This window comes from Harmonia axyridis, chromosome 5 (assembly GCF_914767665.1).
Source record: "Harmonia axyridis chromosome 5, icHarAxyr1.1, whole genome shotgun sequence".
In the NCBI taxonomy this organism is placed as follows: Eukaryota; Metazoa; Arthropoda; class Insecta; order Coleoptera; family Coccinellidae; genus Harmonia; species Harmonia axyridis.
The window spans coordinates 22,742,383-22,768,696 of record NC_059505.1 but is presented as its reverse complement, the minus strand read 5'-3'; the positions used below and the strand labels follow the sequence as shown (position 1 = coordinate 22,768,696).

The 26,314-nt window shown below is 34.3% G+C and overlaps 1 protein-coding gene across 2 annotated transcripts in view; it reads right to left on the bottom strand.

The window, feature by feature from the left end:
* Positions 1-23,706, bottom strand: part of LOC123680000 (ABC transporter G family member 20-like) — a 68,016-nt gene extending 44,310 nt beyond the window's left edge. Inside the window, exons 1-2 of one of the 2 annotated variants that reach the window (XM_045617625.1) lie at positions 23,572-23,706; positions 9-114 (exon numbers count right to left, since the gene is read on the bottom strand). In XM_045617625.1, the coding sequence (XP_045473581.1) occupies positions 9-114; positions 23,572-23,575 (110 nt within the window). In that variant the 5' untranslated portion in view covers positions 23,576-23,706. The remainder of the gene's footprint in view (positions 1-8; positions 115-23,571) is intronic. The other variant, XM_045617626.1, reaches the window with a different exon arrangement.
* Between the last annotated feature and the right edge of the window lie 2,608 nt (positions 23,707-26,314).

Sequence of the window (26,314 nt, the reverse complement as noted above, 5' to 3'; positions counted from 1 at the left end):
GTACTTACATACATCCTTTCGGTACAGTCATACAGAAGTTCTCAAGGACTGCTTTCTGGTCATATGATTTATAGGCATCTTGTATATGAACAGCTGCATTCTGTTGCATCTTTCCTGCAAATATTTCAGTGAATGTCTTCTTATTTTTACAGATGTTCGCGACAAATGAAGGTTATTTTCAATTTATGGTTTATCATTTTTTTTTTTTTTTGGTTCAATATGAGCCCATACTAAGGAATTATAGGAATTATTCATTTCGATTTAATGCGTGTGATTTGTCAGCTGTGGCGTTTGTTGTCGCTGTTCGTTTTCAGTGAAAAATGAAAACAAAATCACTTCATTCAGTGAGTCAAGAGATAGCATCGATCGCGATCTGTGTCTTTTTTTCAATTATTGAGATAATTTACGTTTTTCATTGTATCGGTCGAATCCTGAAAATTAGTATTTTTCTTGTTTCCATTCAATTTGATTTCATTTCGGAAATCGTTTTCTCTTCCTGAGTTTAGGTTATATCGAAACTAATTTCATGTCGATTTTAAGTCGTGTTACCAGTGGCGTAGTTTATAGAGATCACAAGAAAAAGTGTTTGAAATGTGTTTTTAAATCCCAGCATCTATCATCACAAGAATCCTTCGTGTCCATGATAGTTTTTCGAGCTCGATCACTCTATTCATGTTCATTGGAGACACCATGCAAGATCAACTCCAACTTAACTTGCTGATAAAGGTAAGATCAATATTCTTATCGTTAATTGGGTACATTTATCTCTTCATTCGTGTCGGGATATATTTCGACAAAAATACATACAATTTTATTTTTTTTAACTTTTTTCTCTCAAATCAAATTAAACTGAACCGCAGAATTAAATAACTGAATACTACCCAACAATAACTATTGATTGATCATCACATATGACAAAACCACCCCTAAATTTTCTGCATTAATTCATCCCTAAATTTTTACAAAGACTGCATTAATTTCTTTTGCCCATAGAATAAATCAACTAATAAGTATCATTCTGCGGTGTTTGAATCTGGAGCAAGGCCGTAGCTAAGGGGGGAGTTCGATGGGGTCCGGACCTCACCGAAACTTTTCTCAGAGTTATCGAGTTATTTGCTCACTGAATGAAAGGAGTACGTGAATACAACGAAAAATTACGTTGGGCCAATTGATTTATTCATTAAAATGGAGCCAGTGGACGCTTCCATTGGGCCAACGAATTATCGTACATTGGGACAATGTACCGAATGTGCGTAAATATTACTACTATGATATACCACGGCAACGTATGATAATTCATCGGCCCAATGAATGAGTTTCGTTGTTGCAATGAAATTTTTTGATTGGATTAACGAAGGTTGGACGTTAATTAAATGTACGTTTTCGTTGAATCAGTCTACGATATTCATTGGAATGAACGCGTTAATTCAACGTACGAATTCGTTGAATCAATGTACGAAATTCATTATTGGAATGAACGAGTTAGTTGGCCCAATGATTGAGTTTCGTTGTCCGAATGAAATTTATTCATTCGATTAACTAACTTGGTACGTTAATTTAACATTCAGTATTTCGTATTTAGTGAATCAATATTATTTCGTATTCAGTGAATCAATACTATTCTGTTTTGCGAAGAAAATCGCTAATCTCACCTAGTCCTTTTCGTATTCCACCAAAAATTTTTTCTTTCGTGGTAAGACGGTTTTTAGGATCAACTATTTGAACTGGAGAAATAGATTTGATCGCAAAATATTCATCTTCAGATTTTTCAACATGTGCAAAAGAATATTGCCAAATGTCAATGTCGAAATCATTTGTAACCTCAAGATTCAGATTATCGTCCTTGGCTGCGCGAAGGTTGGTCGACAGTTATGGCGCACTCCAGCTCGTCTCTTTTCATTTTAATAAATGCATTGTGACATCTCCACATTTCGGGGGGTTTGAACCCCCTAAAACCCCCATTCCTAAAAAAAACCTAATTGTCGCATAATATTACTTCCGCTTTCAGCTTTGGATATAACATATAATTTTGAAATTCAAGATTGAAATAACTGGGATACCTACGATTGATAAACCTTTCAATTTTCTGAATAATAAAAACAAAAACTATAAATTTTTCATTGAGTTTATTCTAAACTGCCATACGAAGGTTTCTTCCAGAAATTGAAAGAATCGTCCAAGTGAATTCTGCTCAGAGTCAAAATGAATCTGCACCTAGGGAGATAGATATTATACTCACTTAGGAAAAAGTGAAAGCGAAACATTATCGCCCTGTTCCCTAAAAGAAGCGCGCGAATACCTACATGACTCATTGTAAACAAAAAAGTTGAACGTGATTGAATTATAGAAGATAAAAAAAGTGTTATTGTGTCAGCAAAAGAACAACTCCTACCTCGATGATTCTCCTTTCACGATCAATTATGTTGATTATGAAAGGCCTTGATGTTTTCAAGAATGTGGGAAACTACTAATAATCATGTAATTATTAAAATCAGAATCAATTATTTTTAATGATTTTTTTCTAACTAGAAACACTGGATCGAATGTTTTGAATGATTTTATACTTTCTGACTATTTTAAAAGTTCTGCAATTCTCATTTGCAAAAATATTAAAGTACGCGATAGATAAATAATAAATTAGGAAATACTCACGTCAAGTCAAGCAGTTTTTAACGTTCAATCATTCATGCGCCAGTTACACCCTTGGAGATCACATATACCTTCATACTGCATATTATGTTTTCTCCAAGGGCGCAAAGCGCCTAAATTAACGGTGTCTCAAGAGTTCCTTGCTTTACGTTAGTGATTTCTAACTTTTTTCTACTTTATTATTTCCTTTGTTGTATAGATAGAACAACATACAGGGTGTTACATTCAAACCAATTGCCGCTAGACAATAAGTATTTTTGATAATATCGTTAATTTAACTAATAAAGAATGTTACACGTTACTTTATAAGCACACACAAAACTATTGTATTTTTGTTCACCCTGTAACAATTGGAATCAACATGTGATACATTTTTGGAATCAGTCCAGCTAGAGTAATCCGAAAATTCAGACGAAATGGGGGTGTTCCATTTAAAAAAAATGACGGTGACGTCATTACTCGAAAGTTATTCACCCTGTATATTAGATTATCATTTTAAAATACGGTAAATTAAAATAGAAAATCAACGTAATTAAGACTTATTTCTTTAAATGGTCTGTTTAGCTAAAAATGAATTTGTTCCATACTTTACGGACACAGTGTATTGATTATGTATGCATATACAGAGTGGCTAAGAGATTGATGTCAAAAATAAAAAAACACGTCCCTCGTGTCATGAGCTATTCGAATCACCCCTATGCATGTTATGCGATTTTTTAAGGTTTTCGAGTTATGAATTTTCTTATGAACTTTGAGAATATTCGATTTGACCATCATAAAAAAGATCTTCTTCTTTTATACATAAAATAACCAGCTCCGTAACTTTGATAAAAATTATGGAAATATTGGTCTCAAGTGAAAAAGTTACGTGAATTGGATTATGATCTAAATTTTCGAATCGAAATTAAAAATGTAAAAAGGCTAATTCACGGTTTCTAAGTATGCTTAAAAACTGAGTTCAACAGTCGGCTTTTAGAATCATCAATAAAAAATGGTACTCAACAGTCTATTTTTGCTAGAATTAGCCTTCTAATTCAGCGAGGTGGAAAAAATCAGAGAACTAGACATTTACTCAAAAATTATTTTTTTTTTCTGCCGTTAATTACAAACAGTCTGGACATATAGCTAAAAATTGCACCACTTTAAGCCAATCAAATACGGATACAGCTGACGATAATCTCGTCAAGACGCCAAATCAACAGACAATGGATGAATTAATGGACTTGACAGGACCTTCCCACACACCTTGCCTAACAAATAAAGGCTCTGCTGAACTGGACCTCGATTTAACACAATAAGAGCAACCCTCCTACAACTCCAAAAACAACAAGAGACCCCCATCCCCAACTACACCAAAAACACCCAATACACCTGATCAGAATATCCAACAAGTGGATTTTATTATACCGAACAAGCATAAGAGAAATAAATTATCTAATGAAAAACCAACCTTTGAGGAGCAAATGGAACCCATTCAGAAATTCTTAGATCACAGCGGCTCACAGTTTACTTTCAATTTCAATCAAATATCCAGCTTCCTGCGAAACTCCTTTGGATCCAATGACCCAGTGAGTATAGCTCAAGAGTTTACAAATGATATACCAGGACTACTCGAAATGTTATCGTCAATATACCCCCATTGTATCGGGTTTTTCACCATAATTAAACCCCCTTTAACTTTGTTACTGAAAGAGGTACAAAAAATGTTTCGTACAAAAGTTTCACGAAATCGACTAGTGTCTTTTAAAATGATTTCAAAAAATAAAATATATACAGAGTGGGCAACATATTGATTGCAACTTCATTTTTTCAAATGGAACATCCTGTATATTTTTCTATATTTGACTAGCTCTTTTTCCCCTGATTTCGAATATATAACAAATGTTTGGCCTATCTCTCTTATTCTGAGTACCACAGAGTTTCAAATTTTAAGAACCACCTAGCATGCTAACTAATCAGTTTTCAATTGGTAGGATGCGATAACTCAAAATACCCTTTTTGGAGTTCCAATTTATAGTGAAAAACGTATGTCATATATCGTTAACTACGAGATAACTCAAAAAAGGGCATTTTGAATTATCGCAGCCTTCCACTTGAAAACTGATTATACTTAGCACGCTAGGTGGTTCTTAAAATTTGAAACTCTGTGGTACTCAGAATAAGAGAGATAGGCCAAACATGAATCTATATATACCAAATAGCCAAAATCTGATAAGAAACAAAAAGCCTCATATATTGCTTGGCGACTTCAATGCCCATAATATCATATGGGGCTCCACCACAACTGACAAAAGAGGTAATCAGCTGGAGTCTTTCATGGATGATAATAACTTCATTCTGTTAAATACTGGAATAGGAACAATAAGGTTCAATTCTATCACAGCTCAATTCTCTGCAATTGACATTACAATGTGTGACCCAACTATAGAACATATACTGAGTTGGGAATCTATCGATGACCTTCACGGTAGTGATCATATCCCCTTAAAAATCGGAATTCAAAAAAAAACTTCTGACCCACCGCCATATAGCTCTAATAAGTGGAATCTGACTTCTGCGGATTGAACTAAGTATGCTCACTACATTGAGGCTCACATATCTTCAGTTGATTCCAAGGCAAACATTGAAGATATCGTTACTCAATTCACTATGCTCCTAAATCAAGCAGCAAACGAGTCGATTCAGAAGTTATTTTGGTCAGGTAACAGAAAACGCAAAGTACCATGGTGGAATGAAAGATGTAAAGCAACAACTGAAGATAACAAGCATGCTTTCAATAAACTGAAGAGATATTTCACAGTCGAGAATCTTATAGAATATAAAAAAACACGAGCTAAGGCACGCTATACAGGGTGTTTCCTAAACATACGGCAAAAATTCAGGGGGTTGTTCCTTGGACTATTTTAAGCATGTTTTGTCCTTGGATGATTTTTGAAAAACCTTTTTTTTTTTTTTTTGAAAGGGTTCGGCAGTCAATGAGGAGAAGATTGGATGCTTGAATGCTGGCTAGAGGTGGTCATTTTCAACAGTTTTTGTAGGTTGAGTTGAATTTTCATGTAATTTTTCATAATAAAATGTTATTATCTGAAATTTTGTTTCCCCTATATCTTCGAAACAAATAGGTTTTTCAAAAATCATCAAAGGACAAAATATTCTTAGAATAGTCCAAGGAACAACCCCCTGAATTTTTGCCGCATGTTTAGGAAACACCCTGTATAATTAAAGAAAGCAAAAGAAACTCCTGGAGAACTATGTTTCCTCAATCACTACTAGTACCAATTCTTCTGAGGTATGTAGGAAAGTCAAAAAATTAAAGGGCAACGCTGTATCTAATGAACTTCCCTATATAATATCTGACGATAAAGTCATTTCCGACAAAAAAGAAATTACAGAAAAGTTCGCAGACATCTATTAAAGCAACTCTAGTGATTCCAACTACAGGGATATATTTCTAGAACATAAACGGAAAAAAGAACTCCAACCATATAATAGTGAAGATGATGGGGATAATCAATTGAATTTGCAAGTTACATGTGAGGAACTAGAGTACACATTAGGACAAACTTCTGATTCCAGTCCCGGGCATAATAATTTACCTTATGCTTTTCTAAGAAATTTACCTGAAACAGGAAAATCATTATTACTTGATATATACAACAAAATTTTACTTAAAAAAGTGTTTCCAGAAACCTGGAGAGAAGCTACAGTCATCCCAATTTTAAAACCGAACAAGAATAAAAATGATCCTAAGTCATACAGACCGATTTCACTAACTTGTACTATGTGCAAAATACTAGAAAGAATCATTAACAAACGTCTACAGGGGTATTTAGAAGAAAACGATTTGTTATCGCCATTTCAAACCGGATTCAGAAAACAAAGATCAACATTAGATAATATAGTCTATTTAGAATCCGAGATACATGAAGCATTTGCGAACAAACATATTCTGGTGGCCGTCTTTATGGATATACACAGAGCATTTGAAATGGTTTGGGAGCACAACATAATAACGACTCTACATTAATGGAAAATAAAAGGAAATATTTTGAGTTTCATTGAAAACTTTCTGAAAGATCGCAAATTCAGAGTCAGCTTAGGTGGCTATATGTCATCCCCAAGGGAACAAGCAAATGGTGTCCCCCAAGGAAGTGTACTCAGCACTACACTTTTTTTGGTAGCAATCAATGACATAATGACCTTCTTCAATATACCCGTGAAGGTATTGATTTTGCGGATGATCTGGCATTTTTCTCAAAAGGACCTGATATAAATCTTCTTATTAAATTTCTGCAAGAATCCTTGGACTCCCTACTCTCTTGGACCGACACAAGCGGATTCCAGTTCTCACCAGATAAAACCAAATGCATCGTTTTCTCTCGAAGGACTATACCCTACCCTATTCTCACCATGGGTGGAAAAGAACTCCAATTTACCGACAATATTAAATACCTTGGTGTTCATTTTGATAGCAAGTTGACCTGGAAAAATCATTTTGAAAATATCAAAAAAAGTTGTAACAAAGACTTAAACTTACTGAGAATCCTGGGAAAACAACATTGGGGAGCGGACCTTAATTGCCTTTTAAAAATACTGGCCCACTCTACAGCAAGGAAAAGCTACTTCAAATCTCTTGAGGTTATACAGAACAAAGCTTTGCGGATCGTCGTTGGTGCATTCCCTACTACCCCCCACCCTCCCCCTTTGGGCCCTACTAGGTGAAATGCCTCTTAAGTACCGGATACAATTAGCCTCCATCGTCTATGCTGGGAAAATACTATCTATCCCAAAACACTTTAACAGATCCATTATAAAATCAACACGCTTTTCATCGCTATATGATTCAAACCCGAATATAATTCCTCCCTTTCATGAAAGACTTAAAAGAATTGAAGCAAATTTAGATTATGAAATTCCCGACATGACGGCGCACACAAAGAAAGATATAAAAATTGCCGCAACAAGTAGTGTTGAACGATTATGGAACTCAGAATGGCAACAGAAAAGTACGTTTTTGAAACAGATTAAACCTAACCCTCTCAAAATGATGACCCTTCCGAATAACCGTCTACATCAAGTCAAAATATCACGACTACGACTAGGCTGCACCTCGGGTTGCACCAGGCTCACACACGCTCATAAGCTGAACAGAGAGAATGCTCCAGTATGCACTGAATGTGATCAAACTATCACCGTCAATCATATTCTTATAGACTGTCGCAATTATGCACTCCAACGAGAACAAACTAATATCACCAACTCCCTACAACAGGCACTGGGATCAGAAGCTGACAATCTGGAATCTACGATTGAATTTCTTCAACTTACCAACTTAATCAATTCAATCTAGATCGTATATTGTACTTATCTATTCAATAGTTCTTTTTTGTTAAAATACTTCATTATGTGAATGAAATGTATTGTTCCGTAGTGCTAATGATCTGAGAAATCGAAGCACAATAAATTTTAATGAAAAAAAAAATGCTGAGAATTAATGAAAATTAGCTTATATGTTGGTCAAGAAAAGTTTTAGATAAAAAAAGAAAAAGGTATGGCATAAATCACACATCATAATGTAAATTAAAAAAATGAATGAACGATACCCGAACAGATGGATCGGACGCGAAAATTTAGATCATAATCCAATTCACGTTACTTTTTCACTTGAGACCAACATTTCCATAATTTTATCAAAGTTAGGAAGCTTGTTATTTTATGTATAAAAGTACAGTTCATGGAGATTGAGTTACAAAAAAAATCACAGAAAAGTATCAAGTCGAAAATTCTCAAAGTTCATAAAAAATTTCATAGCTCGAAAACCGTGAAAAAGCGCATAACATACATGGGGGTGATTCGAATAGCCTATGACACGAGGGACCTGTTCGCTGACGACACCGCCATTCTGGCCAGTTCTTGGTGTCACAAAATGGCAACGAAGTACCTACAAGAAGCCATCTACGGACACGTCGTAATGTTCGGTAGGATGATCCAATGGAAAAACGAGGCCAAGTATCTGGGAGTGATACTTGACAAGAAGCTCACTTGGAACCAACCCGTCAAACCAGCTGTGACGAAGGGAAAGACAGCAGCGGCAGCGTTGCAACCGCTACTTTGAAAAAGCAGCAAAATATCTCTTTTCAACAAGCTTCTTCTCTATAAGTCCACCATTTGGTCGGTCATGTCTTACGCATGTCTGGCTTGGGGATACGCCGCAAAGACGCATCTGCAGAGACTTCAAGTCGTACAGAATACGATCCTGAGACGAGCCATAAATGCACCATGGTTTGTAAGCAACGTACGGATACATGAAGACCTGCAAATACCATTTCTAGATGACCATCTAAAAGATCTGAGCGTGAAGACCTTCATTAAAATGGAAAATTACGCAAACCCTCTTATAAGGAAGGCTTGCGACTACGATGAAAAAGCTCCTAGGAAACACAAACGACCGAAGGACACTTCCCAAGGAAGTGTGTGTTAAAGCCAGACTCTTACTGGCACCATAAAACCATAAAAAAATTCAATAAAAACAAAAAAAACTAACCCAACAATTCCTTGACTACAAATCGGACTGAGTTGATTTTTTGGGAATTGAGAAGAAGTTTCAATTTTAGCTCAAGAAGAATAATATTTCACGACAAGAATTCTAATTGAAATTTTTTGAGAAATCGACATGAGAAAAGTAATGACGTGAACGGCGTAGCACGAAGCTTGAAATTGTTACTACAAAGTAACACTTTACTCCTAAAAACTAGGTTGACAGGAGTAGTGCATGGCGTTCGTTGATTTAACTTTTTTTTTTTTCATACGCATCTCTCGGGAAAAGACTGAGCTTATAACGCCCTTTCAAGCGCCCCGAGATGAATTTAGAAGAAATCGGTTTGTGCGTCTTAAACTGCTGTAAGTTGTAACCAAGGGGAAATACATCTTGAGGTAGGGTATTCCATAGCCTTGCAGTTCGGTAAAGAAAAGCCTTCTGAAACACCGATGTCCTAGCTGTAGAAAGATGCACGACAAACTGGTGACTATTATCGGCTAGCTAGTTCGTCGATCAAATTGAGCCCCTGGTGGAATCATGGAGGCAATGGCAGCAGAACACCTTCCGTGGTAGTATCTGTAAAAAAGGCTTAAGTCTCCAACCTTCCTACGGTGATCGAGACTATGAAGGTTGGCAGTTAACGTTGGATCGTCTATTAGGCTCACTGCTCTTTTTTGAATGGAATCAAGTAGGAGTAACGAGTGCTTAGGAGCTGAACCCCAAGCATGAGAGCAATATTCCATAGCTGGACGCACTTGAGCCTTATAAAGTAATAAAAGCTGCTTTGGAGTGAACAATTTCCTCGCACGAAATAGATAGCTAAGCTTCTGTGCAGCTGACTTGGCAACTGAGCAGACGTGCTCATGCCAGGTTGCATTTGCACTGATAATGACCCCTAGAAGCTTAAGTCCATTGGTTGGTTTTATTGTTTTATTATCCATTATTAGTTGGGGTGCAACTGTCGATGTTTTTCTTATGAGCAGAGTAGCCTGGGTCTTAGAGGCATTGAATTCAACCAGATTGTCAGAACCCCATTGTAGAACAACTTCTAGATCTTTGTTGATTGTCACAGCTTGAGCGATTCTTTGGGAACTGGATGTTGACGCTGATACAGGCTTCTTGTTTGTCGTGGACGCTATAAGACTGCTGTCATCTGCAAAGCTTTCTTATTCACGGGAATGGAATGACGTATATTCGTATTTCAAGAACCTATTCGCCAAATTTATGTTGTTTCTCTCTCGGCACAAAGAGCCGACCAGCCCTAATGAGTTCACGTGTCTTTCATCGTGAATCTGGATATTTATGACTATGACGCGACACGTTTTTGATAATAATAATAATAATAAAATATATTTAGCACCCGGCTAGTACAAAAAATAGACAATCATTAGATTTATTGGTCTAAATTCTTCGGGAATTGTTGTTTTTGACACTTTTGGTATGGGAATCATTATACTGGTCTTCAATTCGTTTAGAACTTTACCTGTCTCCAGTGGAGTATTCATCAGGTATAATAATGGATACCCTATAACAGAAAACAAATTCTTAATCAGTTTCACACTTAGAAAATCGTCACTCGTTCCTTTATTTTTCAGACTGAAAATTATTTTTCTTAATTCCGAAATATTAAGAATTTCGAAGTTGACCAATTGACACCTTGTTTCTTCACTGATTATAGTTTCCCATTGCCGGTTTTCAGTATTATTCGAGATTTCTTCCCAATTTGTTGTGAAAAATTGATTGAATTATTCCTCAGTGATTCCCTCATAATTACCAATGGGAATTAACTTTGTCGGTATTTCTGCCTGTTGTTCATATGAACGAATTAATTCTCCTTCCGTACTTTGAATTTCTAAACATGTGATTTTTGTTGATCAATCACGAAACGTTTGTGGCTCTATGTTCATAGGACTTTTTTTATCCAAGGAATCTTCTTTTCTCGTGCCGTTTATATTTTCACAAAAATTTTTGACTGAGAATTGTTTTATACAGGGTGTCCCGGGAAGAATGCGACAAACGAATACCATGATTTAGAGTCATCAAGGAGGACCCGTATCAAGAGGTTTCAATCGCCTGAGTGCCTTCGTTTGGGATATACAGAATTTCACTATTGAATAACTCTTTAACTAATCGACCGAATAATTTCATATTTTGAAGTTTTGTCACCCTTTCCATTCGCCTTCCTTCAGTATTTCTGAATTCGAGTAAATCAGATCCTGACTAGGAAAATTTCAGACTTTTCCTATTTTCGTGAATATTGGATCACTCTGTACGTGAACATTATGATTTTTTTTCCATTTTCGGAACCACAAAGAACCAATTCATTATAAAAATTCTAAATCTAGGCTTGGTACGGTCATACAGGGTGATCAATAAACATTCCCTTATGAATGAAATTTTTTTAGTTCAATAACTCTTCAAGAAATCCACCGAATAATTTCAATTTTTGAAGTTTTGTCGCCCTTTACTATCTCCTTCCTTCAATATTTCTGAAATCGAGTGAATCAGATCCGTACTAGGAAAATTTAAGACCTTTTCTATTCTCTTGAATATTGAATCACCCTGTATGTTGATATCATGATTTTTTTTCGTTTTCGTAATAACAAAGAATTAATTGATTATAAAAATTTCAAATCTCTGCTTGGCGCCATTATTCAGGGTGATCAATAAACATTTCTTCATGAAAGAAATTTCATAGTTCAAGATATTTTGAATTTATCGGTAGAATTATCTTGAAAATTGAAGTTGTTTCACCCTTCACGAATGTCTCACCTAAATTTTCTTCAAATTATTTAGGAAAACTTTCAATCTACAAGCTGGATAAAGAATAGAACAAAAACAGCAAATAAATTGGAAAAATTTGATCTTGAAAACAATTAATCAAAAATAAAATATTTCCAGTTCAGCAGATATTGTTCAAAAGGATATTCCTCCATTTTAATGCATTTTTGAGCACGTTGATATGATATAGTTGTTTCACAGATTTCGCTATCTTATTCGGTTGAATCGGTTGTACTTCTTTCATGAGGGAATGTTTATTGGTCACCCTGTATGACGGTGGCAAGCTGAGTTTTAGAATGTTGATTATGAATTAATTCGTTGTGGTTACGAAAACGACAAAAATTATGATATTGACGTACAGAGTGATCCAATATTCAAGAAAATAGAAAAAGTCTAAAATTTTGTAAGTCCGGATCTGATTTATTCGATTTAAGAAATATTGAAGGAAGGCGATAGTAAAGGGCGACAAAACTTCAAAAATTGAAATTATTCGGTGGATTTGTTGAAGTTTCTAATTTCCTGAAAAATCCAAAGTCAAAAAAGGATGGTCCAGCACTTCCCTATCTTCTTTTCACAAATGAATGAAAAAATTTGTCTCATGCCGTGAATATTTCTACGAAAATTGTTCGAATTTTCCGAGAAATTATGAAACAAAAGTCAGCGAAGCACTTTGATTTTTTCCAAAGGAAACATGTGCAAAAAATTATGCTACACGTGGAAAAATTTGTGCCGCTGTGATTTTCATTAATATCCCGCTTATTCTTCCAAAAAATGAATAAATAATCAGAAAAAAATTATCTCTGCATTTTTATTTTTTTTTGGCGAAATTAATTTGTAATATGATTGTGCCAACTCATGCCAGTCAGATTTTCAGAAAAAAATAACAGTTTTTTCCTCATATGCATAAAATAATAAAAATCAGTAGATTGTAGGAAAATCAGTATAAGCAATACTGTGTGGGAAGTTGGTCCAGCACCTTTTGATTTTCGAAAAAAAAATCGAAAATCCAAAAGTGCTGGATCAATTTACTCACATCAAGAAATTGTGCTACACCCATTTAAAGGTAGGTATTCTGTAGAAATTTCCACAAAAAATTAATCAAAAACAAAAAAATTTGAAAAGCTCTGGTCTTTTTGACCGAGAATTATTTTGTACAGGGTGGGTCTTTGATTTGTACATACACATATTTCAACCAAAGATTCCTGACGTTCTTTTATCATTTTTTTCTGATTCGTCTCGGTTGAAAAGATATGGGCTGTTGAAAATTCATAAAAAAATATGTAATTTTCAGTTATATCTCGCAAATGGAATGGAATCAGAGGAAATGATTTCCGGAATTTAATTTTTACTGACATGATGAATCTTTTCCGAACATGAAATTCCATCAATGTCCGCTACACTTAGTGACAAAAAAAAATCGAATCGGAAAAAATAGTGAAAGAAAAAAGTGTCTCTTTTGATCTCAGGAATCTCCGGTTGAAATAAATGTACAAGCTAAGACTCACCCTGTATAGTTGGGCTATATATTTCATACTTTGAAGAAAAAGTAAAATGTTATTTATGAAAATCTGACCAGAACAAGGCAACTGCACAAATGAAGCAAAAGTATCTGAAGCAATCTGAGAAAAACGAAAGTGCAGGACTAACTTTCTTAATTTTTTTTATGTAAATTTCTGGAGCACAACTTCTCATAAGTGCTGCACAATTTTGACACATATTTTCATAAGAAAAATCGAAATACAGATGTGGTGGGATTATTTTTTTTATAATTCTCGAGTATTCCTATGAAACCCAAAAAATGTATGACATAGGTTCTGGCCTAGCTTTCAATTGAATTTTGTGGTACATGTACGGAAAACTTGAAAGACCAGTTAACGTTTGAATCTATTATTTCCCGCCGACCTTTAATGGCGGATGCCCGAAGTTGTCGTCACTGTACCTAGTATATAATGTCACTATACGCAAATCTACAGTGACTTTATATACTACAGTGACGACACTGCTCGTCAGCATTTCGATTGGTTGGAGCCCTGTCCGCCATTAAAGGTCGAACTTTCATCAGAGATCTCTGATTTTCACTATTAACATTCGAGTGCCGGGCTGTTTCACATGCTTTGAAGCATTCTTGCAAAGACTAATAAGACGAATCACTCTGCCGTTTTTAGGCACGTCGTTTCATTGACCTTGAGTTCTAGTTTGAACTACTGTAGTAAAAAAAGACGAAGATAACCCAACTCCCGTCACTTTCTACAAGGTTCAAAACAATTCAATTTGTCAGATTGAATCATTCATGATTTTTTGTCAAGTTCAAATAATCAAGTTCTATTCGATTTAATTACCAAATAACAAACATCAAAAATATTTTAATACCTATACCTGTACCCAGTTGATTGAAGTTTGATACCAACCTTGTGATAAATTACTTGCAATTACTTGTCGTTGCAACTTCAAATCTGTTTGAGAAATCAAGAGGAATAGATTTTCAAATCCAAACAGAAAATTTTAAAGGAAATCTGAAAACCGAACGGAAATGAGTTTTGCATAAATGAAGAATTCCTACAAAACACCGAGAAAATAAGTTGAGTCATTTGATTAAGGTAAAATAGATAAAGTTGGAGAATATATCAATCAAAAACTTTCATTTTTTCAGTCAAAGGATAATGAAATTAGAAGAATGAATTTAAAGAAATTTCAGTTTGAACACTCTATTCAAGAAGTAGACTCCTATAATACCAAATCTGAAGAAAATCTCAGAAAGGCTTGTGATATATTTCTAGTTCTACAACAACAATAAACCAGTTCAAAAAACCTTATAATATAATGGAACTGTAATTGAACAATACTTTGTTCCACCTTATATTTTATTCGTTTCATCGCTTATAAGATGTGGTACCAACTCAAATGATAAAAAAAAGAATGATTGAAGAACAGAAAAATATCTAAAATATATAGAAAACTAGCTGACCCGGCAAACTTCGTACCGCCCTATAATCAAGAAATGTCTGTTACCTTTTCATCTGAATTAAGTTAATTTCTTTATTATGTTCGAGCAACACAATGCAGGGGCTTCATTTTTAAACTTAAATGCCTTGCAATATTGACAAATAACGTTCATTGGTCCAATAGCAACGATATGCAGTGTACTGTAGTCAATTTCTTTGTTATAATTAAATGCAGCTCTATAGGGGTTAAATGACAAATTAAAAATAATTCTTACCAAAGAAATTGAAGTTTATAATTAACAAATAGAAAAAAGTGGTTAATCGTAAAGGGATGAAAAATTGAGAGTATAATCAGATTTTTTTTTTAAGTCGACAATAAAAAAAAATTTTTGCCAAAAAATTAAAGTTTATAATTCACAAAAAAAAAATAGGGGTTGATCGTAGAGGGGTGAAAATTGAGAGTAATATGAGATTTTTCATTTAAAGTCATGATAGAATAAAAAAAAATTTTTGCCAAAAAATTAAAGCTTATAATTAACAAATAAAAAATAAGGGTTGAACGTAGAGGGGTGAAAAATTGAGAGTCAAATGAGATTTTTCATTATAAGTCATGACAAAATAAAAAAAAATTCTTGCAAAAAAAATAAAACTTTTTAATTACCAAATAAAAAATAAGGGTTGATCGTAGAGGGGTGAAAATTTAGGGTGGCATGTATTTTTGTATGATGTATCATAAAAAAATAAAAACAAAAAATTTTGTCTGAAGAATAAAAAAAAAATTAAGGGGTGGACCACCCTTAACATTTAGGGGGATGAAAAATAGATGTTGTCCGATTCTCCCCCCTGACTAATATCCTCGCTAAGGATCACGAAAATCGGTCGAGCCGTTTCGGAGGAGTTCGATTACGCACCCCGTGACAGAAGAATTTTATATATAAAGAAGAAGAAGAAGATTATCAAATACATTTGATTAATTCTCTAAAAAGTGATGTATTCCTCAGGAAATTTGATGATTTTTCTCAACAAACATTTCTATCGGAAATGTATATAACCCATTTAGGTTCATCGCTTGAGTAATCGAATTTTTCAATCAATGCACTCCACCCGATACCAAACAAATTATCATTTTCATAATTTATCGAGAACCAATTTCTTTTCATTGCTGATTCAAATTGGTATAGATTTTCAATAAAGCTGCTACTGAGTTTGATGAGGAACACTGCACAAATAATAATTAACTCAAAACTCTGGTGGTCGCAATCAAATCTTGTTGTAAAGGTTGCAATAATCTATTGAAAACCAATATGGATTCCTCATAATTTTCAGAAATGGAGGGCACATACTTGACACTTCATTTTAGATGGGTATTTTCAAATACAAAACAAAGAGCATTTCTCCAATTCTGTGGTTATTCCGTTCATTCTTCCACATCTTGTAGAACAAAATCGTGCGAGAATATATCAGAAACGCACAGTTTTCATGGTTATATTTTATTATTCTATGTTGGTACTCCGAACTTTCCGCCACGGCTTTATCTGTCAATTCATCAATTTGCCTTAAAGAAATCAGTTCTGCCAACTAACATTTTTCAATGCAAAAATCACTAAATTATATTTATGGAAATATTTCATTAATTTCAATGAAAATGCAATGAATTAGAGAAAATAATGTATAATACTCGTACAGAAGGCTCATTCTACCACTCGTTCATTCCAAAACTCGTCACTTCGTGGCTCGTTTTTGAATTTTGAACTCGTGGAAGAATACCAATGCCTTCTGCACTTGTATTATAAATAACTATTCTAAGATCTGTAAAAAGGTACACCTTGAGATATAAAGAATGCACTTGACTGTGGAATATGTATTATCAAAAATTGAATTCCTTGGAATACTAACAGCATTGGTCGCTTAGTATCTTTGAAATTCAGACGAGTTTTCTCGTCTTACTGAAGAATAATTCCTCTGTTTACTACGACCGACTATGACTGAAGAGAGAGTAAGCGCGATCCTATATTGAGAGAAATATTTGAATGGAGAACATAGTAAATCGACATGTAACTCACAGATCACTTGCGATTAATTGGTTAAATCAGGCAGGAACGAAATATAATTTTTTCGGCAACTGTCCGGGAAGTGCTCACTTCCCGGGCGCTTTTTCTCTGAGAAAGTAGCAGTTCCCGGCCTAGTCCGGAAAGTACGTAGTTCCCGGACTAGGCCAGAAAAGAATCACGTCGTTTGTGTCATTGTGAATATGAAAATCTTGGTAGGTATATTTTTAATAAATGCAGTTGATCATTACCATAGCAACCGAGAAAACGGCTGACAGTTCATATGAAATTATTTGTCAACAATTTGCATGTTTTTTATCGTAATCGCAATTAAATATGGAAAGCAGCAGCGATAGTTGCCGAAAAAATATTGTACGCAACACGCCCGAAAATGGTTTTTTTGGACTCACAGACTTCCAGGACTCGCTTACGCTCGTCCTGGAATTTTGTCTATTCGTCCAAAAAAACCCTATTTTCCGGACTTGTTACGTAAATAACTATTTCTTACACCTGCCATTTTTAATAATATCATAACCTAAGCGAGCGCAAAATCCTCGGTTCAAATTGAACTATCTCTGAGATTGGTCGAAAGAAACAATCTTCCTCCCAGATTGGCTCACCCCAATTCACCCCAAGCTCATTCATAAATACGAGTAGAGCGAATTCAAGGTCAACAAAACGTCGGTGACGATTTCCTTTGTAAATGCATAAAGTGAAACATCTTTAGTAGTCTGTGATTCTTGTTTGAGTTGTTAGTGATTGTGAATAGTTCAGGGGTTTCAAACCCCCCAAAATGTGAAGACGTTATCAAAAGAAACGAGCGGCCGACCAACCTTCGCACAAGCGCAGTCGATAATCTGAAACTTGAAACACCGCTTCATGTTTGAATTTATTATTTCCCTTCGACCTTTAATAGTGGATGGCCGGAGTTGTCGTCACTGTGGTGTATACAGTAACTGTACGGAAATCTCTCTAAATCGGCACCTCTGGATATACAGGGTGTCCCGTAAAGACCACGTCAAACCGAGGGAGAATGTAAATCAAAGGATAACACACCTGCTATGATCAAATTCCCATTATAAATATTTTACCGTTTTCGAGATATTTTTTTTTGGAAAATAATGAATTTTTGCCCCTTTCAATAGTTTTGTCCTTACGGTTGGTACAATTTTACACCTTTTTGGTTAATTTTTTCAGTAAAATATTGCTGAAGGATGATTTCAACGTTTACATCCTCCGAACATTTTAAAGGGTGGCTATGAGAAATATTTTTATTGGAAATTTTGGTAGTGGATTATTTTGTTCATGAAGTTTAGCCCATCGTAGTGGAACCAAAATGTACCGAGCTACTGCTGCACATTACACCAATAAATTGTTTATTTTATAGTGATTTCAAAAAGGTATCACACAAGTCATTTGTTATTCAAAGAAAAAAGACATGGCTTTTATCCAAATGGGTATGTTTCTGACAAAATCAAGTTTGTCAATTCTGTTAAGAAATCTTCGATATTGCATTACTTAGTGAACAATGGCAATTGTTTACGTGCGAAAATATTACTCGCATAATTATTCACCTCAACGAAATTCAATTATGCCGGCAAATTTCGCGAAAACATCATGCAGATCCAGATTTTTTCAATCATCATCATTTGGAGCGACAAGCCTTCCTGTACCAAGGATGGGTACATGAATCTCCACAACTTGCATAGCTGGAGTATCATGAATCCGTATGGATTTATGATACTCCAGCTATGCAGAGGTGAGAGAAGATAGATCACAATATCGATTCAAGATCAATTTATGGATTGGAATATTTAATGGTGCAATTTTGGGCCCGATCGAACTGCCGCCCTCACTGAACGCAAACAGTTATTTGGAATTTTTAACTAACCAGCTGCCCATTTTATTGGAAGATGTGCCACTGGCGCTGCGACGTAGTATGTGGTTTCAACATAATGGATGCCCAGCACATTATGGACTCGAAGTTACTGCACAGATTCCCACCGGTGGATTGGAAGAGGAGGAGAACCGTTGTGGCCTCCTCGTTCTCCTGACCTAAATCCTATGGACTTTTATTATTGAGGCTACCTAAAATCCTATGGACTTTTATTATTGGGGCTGCCTAAACGACAAAGTATACGCAACACCCATACGTGATGAAACCGAATTGAGAGAACGCATCCGCAATTCGGCTTCATCACGTATGGATGTTGCGTATACTTTGTCTTTTAGGCAGCCCCAATATTAAAAGTCCAGAGGATTTAGGTCTTCATGTTACATGTACCCATCCTTGGTACAGGAAGACTCGTCTTTCGTTGAGGTGGATAATTATAGAGTAATATTTTCGCACGTAAACAATTGCCATTGTTCACTAAGTAAAGCAATATCGAAGATTTCTTAACAGAATTGACAAACTTGATTTTGTCAGAAACATACCCATTTGGATAAAAGCCATGTCTTTTTTCTTTGAATAACAAATGACTTGTGTGATACCTTTTTGAAATCACTATAAAATAAACAATTTATTGGTGTAATGTGCAGCAGTAGCTCGGTACATTTTGGTTCCACTACGATGGGCTAAACTTCATGAAGAAAATAATCCACCACCAAAATTTCCAATAAAAATATTTCTCATTGCCCTCCTTTAAAGACACTGTTTCACTTCATTTTCATGATTTTGTGATGTAATCTGATTTGAAATAAAGTACGATTAATTATTATTATTTAAAATGCTCGGAGGATGTTTTTAATGTAAACGTTGAAATCATCTTTCAGCAATATTTTACTGAAAAAATTAACCAAAAAGGTGTAAAATTGTACCAACCGTAAGGACAAAACTATTGAAAGGGGCAAAAATTCATTATTTTCCAAAAAAAAAAAAAAATTCTCGAAAACGGTGGGTTATCCTTTGATCTACATTCTCCCTCGGTTTGACGTGGTCTTTTCGGGACACCCTGTATAAACTCAACCGTGCGACGGCAGAGTCACCTTGCTCTACTATGAAGATGGAAGATGAATTTGGCAAAGTTCACTGAGTGATGATATCAGTGATCTCGTAATTAAATATCTCAATCCCATGAGAGAGGCTCAAGAAGGCCTCACCAAACAACCAAAGCATTATGAGAACACCCAATATCATACTCCAAATCTATCACTTACTTTTCCATTTCAAAATTGAAATTTTTTCAAACTAAAGATTCTATTTCTGTGGTGAGCATATCAGCTGTTTTTTCGCGGCTCTATTGTGCGCATACGAGTATAAGAGGCTTTTTAATATTAAATATACCAGGCAGGTTCAACGAGCCTAGTTTTTTGAAACGTCCTTTATAACAAGCTCTTCAATTCAGATTATTTAATATTCTAATTGCCCTACCCTGTATTGGAAAAATTGTATTCAACACCGCAATATTATCCCGCAGGCCACAATAACATACAGTCGCCGCCAAATAAGATGGCAAATCTAAGGCGCAGAGAGAGATAATGCTATTTCCTTCGCACTATTACTGCATTGGTTCTGGGTTGTTGCCGATTTCGAGACTGCTCAACTCAGTGGCGTGGTAAATAAATTGAATCGGCAATGAATTATTCGAGATAGCGAAAAAAAATATCGGAGGATAATATTTGACATTGAGAGTAGAACCATTTATTATAAGAAAAGATAGAAAAAGTTTACATTTACGAAGTACCAATTCACTATATCGATAATCGATGAATGATGCACTTTGAAATTCGTTATGCTTTATATGTACGCTACTGAATGAAACGCTTCGGTTTATTAGGTACTCATAGTCTGTCATAAGCTCCTCCTTCAGTTTTGTGCGCAACCAAGTTCTTGCCAACTTATTTGGCGGCGACTGTACCATATCTTAGAAAACACTCAACCAAGTCACCATATGCCACTTTGATGGTATTAAAAGATATAGATATAAATAGGGTAGACAACTGAACAAAATATTTCTGCTCACACATTTCGCAAAACTCCCAATCTGAGCACACCACGTCAGACGAGAATTTAACCAACCAAGGAACTTAACTGAGATGTTCTCTATATTTTCTAGGCTGAAATGTACTTTTTGATAGTTTTTTCAAGGTTCATAAACAAACCTATTCAGTGAGAACCACGAACGACTGCAAAGCATCTGACAACATATCCACATGAGCTGGTCGTTGATAAGGCTCTTGAATCGTCCGCGAACAAAATTCCTATTTTTCCCAGATATTCTAATCATTAATATAATTTGAAAATAAAATCCTTTTCATCTCGAAAGTGATCACAAAGCTTCCATCGTTTTTGTGTAGGTAAATATTATTTTTTTCATATTTCATCATAGTAGCCTTGAAACAATAGTTTAATCGAGAAGTTCAAAGATCATTTTTCACATGTTGAATGTGCAGACAGTTTAAAATGTGAAAAAATTCCTTCCTGTACGATAATTGAGAAAGTGTATGAGATGGAAAACAATAGATATAATTCCTTGTTAGAAGTTTTCTATATTATCGAAAAGCTATAATCTTTGAAGGTGACTCATTCCTTGATGGTCGTTCTTTTCTAGTGGATTATTAACGAGCGAAAATTCAGACAATGGCAAAAAGATAACTGCTAAAAAGAACGTTCAATTATTGAAGATTTATGGTATTGTTTTGTCGGATTATATTTTTTAACACATCTGGAAATTATTACTGGTCATCAACTACCACGACCAATTTCCTATGCAGGTATATTTTGTGGTTTAGCATCTAAATATTGAACACTCTGCGTTGATTATTTGGAAGTTTCATATAACTAACTGCTATCACGTGAAAAAATGACGGAAAAGTGATTATTCATTTCATGTGAATAAATTAATATTATTTGATCTGTTGGGCAAATAAAAAATTAATAATAATAATACTTATACCTATTTCAGTGGCAACAGAACCGGCCAGGTTGAAATTCTGCGAGTAGATAAAAAATTTCATGCTCATCAGTAGAATTATAAAAAATTCAAGTGGAATATCGAAAATATAATTTCCGTAATAACAAATCCGATTAGATTTAAACTTAGATTATCTATGCAATATATAAAATATCAGTCGAATGTTCGTGCCGAATTCCATAATGTTTTACCAGAAATTTTCATCTAGGTGAACTATACGACAACCATTATAAAAAAATCACATTTCATTTTAACTATATACAGTTATGTGAATACAAAAGGCGCATGAATGAATTAGCACTCAAAAGCTCAAGAGATACATTTAGTGTTTCTTCTTTTTGTTTCTATATGTATCCACACCGCCACTGCTCTTAACATCCATGTGCTCATGCTTATTGTTATCTTTATAAGGTAGGTATCAATTAAATCATAAAGCTTATCAATAGCTTGTTGAATAGATTTATGAAGATACCAATAACAAAACAGACAATGGTTTCAATCTACTTCTAGGCCTATGATAATTTTTTTGAATTAATTCGAATTAAATTATACCGTAAGATGCATCTTCTCAAATCAAAACTCGAGATTTTAATAAATGCAATAGATATTATGTTTTCCCAATACAAAGACAATTTTTGAGAAAGCAGATTTTGAGGAATGAAAATCTATTTTGAATTTCAAAAGATTTTATAACGGCTTGAAAAGTGATCCCTAAAATTAACATTGGACCAATGAATCGAAATGAAAACTATCATTCAACATGATGAATTCAGTTTTTTCAACATTACAATATTTTTTTATCGCAAAACCTCCAATAATTTCGTAGTTTTGAATTTGTAATCAAAATCGATTCGAAAGCCATACAAGAAACGAGTTCGACAACAAAAAATTCTGTTATTTAAGTTTTTGTTAGACTATTGTTCTTGATATATCTCTAGTATCGTAGGCAAAAAAAATGATACGATGATACTAAATACAAAACTTTTTCAACAAATTCACGAACCTAATAGTTGCGAAGTTTTTTAATTAAGTAGTCTTTCGGAATAAACTAAAAATTCAAAATTTAGATATATTTTTCGAAATCTAGAGAAAAAATTTGAAATGCACCCCTCCGACGTTTACTGTTTTTTCGTCTACAAATGAAGTAATCAAATTGAATAGATTCATATCTAAAAAAAAAAAATATATATATATATATATATATATATATATATATATATATATATATATATATATATATATTAAATAATCACAATTCAAAATCTGAATCTATTGGTGTATGTATTCAATATAATAATTTACCACATTCTTCTGAAATTCACTTAAGAATTGTTTAATGAAATTTCCCGAAAAATTATCCGTGGTTCAAACCTCTCGTGTAGGATATTCATTTTTAGATTTTTTATGATGCGTTGCAGAAATAGGAATCGATGAACCATTGTTTGAAACTTGCAATGTGTATTTCTGTGAGATATTCTGTAGGATAGCAAGAAACAATACACCAAGGTGTGAAACTTAAAGTGATGAGTTGAAATATTCAGTGCGGTAGAGTAAATAATGAACTGCTTTAACAATAAGCATTTTTAAGAGTAATAATTGATGATTAAAATGTAATAACTTAGACTAGACGTCAAAAATAAACCCATCGATCGCTATACGTTCCTCACTTTTGATGTTAGTGTTAGTACTGCACTCACCCATTTTCGTTAGTTCTTCAACACTGCACTCATATCATTCAGTTCTGAGAAAAGCTAGAATCAATTCTGGTATTCACTTCAGGTATAATTTCAAGCGAGCTTCAACTTCCGACTATACTTGCTACTACGTCCAGTACCTACCCGGTTGAGAATTATCACTGATTACATGGAGGGAACAAAAGGAAAGGAGAAGAACCAATTATATTCCGTTCGATTTATGAACACTAGTGTGCATATTAAAGGTTCGTAAACTAATAGACGATAGAATGAAGTAGGTAAACTATTTAAATTTTTTCCTCACTTTCAATGATTCGATAATAAAGTTTTTTTTTTATTTAATGAATATGACCTTTGAAATTAAACAATTTCATCATTCAATCAAGATTGACACTTTCATTGAACTGGCACAACTTATTTGAATTAAATGATTCCATTCCTTCACTCGATCAAGGATGACACTTTTATTGCACGCTTGTTCAACAGCCCAAAATGCTGTAAGTTTTTAATTTTGAGCCGAAAATGGACTCAAATGATTCACTGACGAAGAATTCGTGGTAAAATCAATTCTGTCCGTTCGCCAGGTACACGATTAGTCTTGAACAGAATATTTTGGAGACTCGAAATTTCCAGGGTAGGTTCAGGGATCGAATACTTGAATTCGTTTGATGATTCAGGAGTTATATTCTTTCGAAAATTTGTTTCCTCAATAATTGAAGAACTACCTATCCAATCGCACAGAAATTTAGAAATCAGTTGCAAAATGTTCATGCAATTTTGTTTCCTCAATAACTGTAAAAATACTCATCCGATCGAACAGAAATTTAGAAATCAGCAAAATGCTAAAACGAAGATTCATGCAAAATTTCGCAAGGAATTGAAAGTGATAACAAAACAAATATTTATATGTATATACAGGGTGAGTCAATAGTGCTCGATCAGTCGATAATTTTGACGGAATCGAAAATATTTAGCCTATAAGCTCAAATTATTTTAGACCCTACAGGCTGGTCCGAAAGAAGGAAAACATGATACCATCCTGCTTTTTGAATGAGAATGCTGAATTTTATATCACACCAACTAATAATCTCCATGAAATTCTGATTTCGAAATACCCCACTTCATTGATATGATAGTTTAAAATAAATATCAAACCTTCTAACCGTTCGCGATAATTTTTATTGGATTCCCGAAAAGTTTCCAAGTCCTGTACGTATTTATGGATCCACCTCCCCTTTTTTCATCATGAGATCTCTAAGCTATAAACTTCGAGCTTTAAAAATGTTTTTTTCAAATTGAGATACGACTATTGTTATCGAAAATACAGCCATTTGAAAAACCGCTAAAAATTTCGAATTTTATTTTGATCCTTTCATTTATTCCCCTAGTGTATATTAGTGAAAGCGTTGATTCATAGTTTTATGTGACAGTGTTATTTATCGGAGACTGTTTGTCTAAATGCATATATATGTTAAGGCTATTAAAGCACTAAATTTTTAGTACCCATCTGCACGCATTCGTGTATCAAATTAAAAACCAAATTTTCTCATAAAATTTAATGTTCTCCACAACTGTTTACCAATGTACCTATTAACTGATAGAAATATATTCTTATCAAAAATCATTCTTGAATGCTCAATTTCAATGTAAAATAATGGGTGGTTTTGTGAACATTTACTCGAATGGGAAATCTGCTGTTTTTTGAAATTAATAAATAACGATTTATGATATTCATATGATATGAAGTTGATATAAGTATTCCAATACCTATCAATATAGGTATTGGAATACTTATATCAACTTCATATCATATGAATATCATAAATCGTTATTTATTAATTTCAAAAAACAGCAGATTTCCCATTCGAGTAAATGTTCACAAAACCACCCATTATTTTACATTGAAATTGAGCATTCAAGAATGATTTTTGATAATATTCAATGATGGTAAACTAGTACTTAATTATGCTGATACAAATCTGTTATAAGAATCTTTGATTTCGATTTTTCTCGAAAACAGAATCAGTTAGTAACTGTTTGTAAGACATACATTTTTGTTTGTATCCTAACCTATAATGAAAGAATATCACTCCTAGATTGCGAAATTAGCACCACTTTTTCGAAAATGAAAAAATTTTTTGCATTCATTAGATACTCGTTAGTAACTATTTGTAACACAAAATTTTCGTTTCTATCTCAAGGATAAACGCATTCATTGTGGCAGATAACCACTCCAGTAGTTCTCTTTGGTCTTCTTCTGGATTTTCGACGGGTGCAGCATATATACATATTCCGTCGTTGAGCATCACTTATTGCTATCACATCTGCGTTGTTTTGTTCCGCAGAGTTCATTTGTGCATTGATGTTGTGTTGGTTTTCAGCACAATCATAGTTTTCTTCAATTGTCGTTTTGTTGTTAGTGAGGTTCTGTAGCCTCAGTTGGACTTAATTTTTTATGGTGTTAAGTCTCTCATCGGGTTTATTTCTCAATATGACCCGGTATTGGTCGGCTACTCTTTGCTCAGAAACTTGGAGTTCGGGAGAGTTTCTGTAGAATTCTGCAAATAATTTTTGCCGGTAGCCTATTTTATCCTCTTCCATATTAGTCACTTCATAATATATGCGCATGATCATTACATTTATCGAACTTGTCCGTTTCATGCGTCTTCTTGGTAGACTTGCTTGGGTGAGTGCTTGTTGGGGATCCTGCGCAGCACCTTCAGCGAATTCAACTCTCCTGATAGGT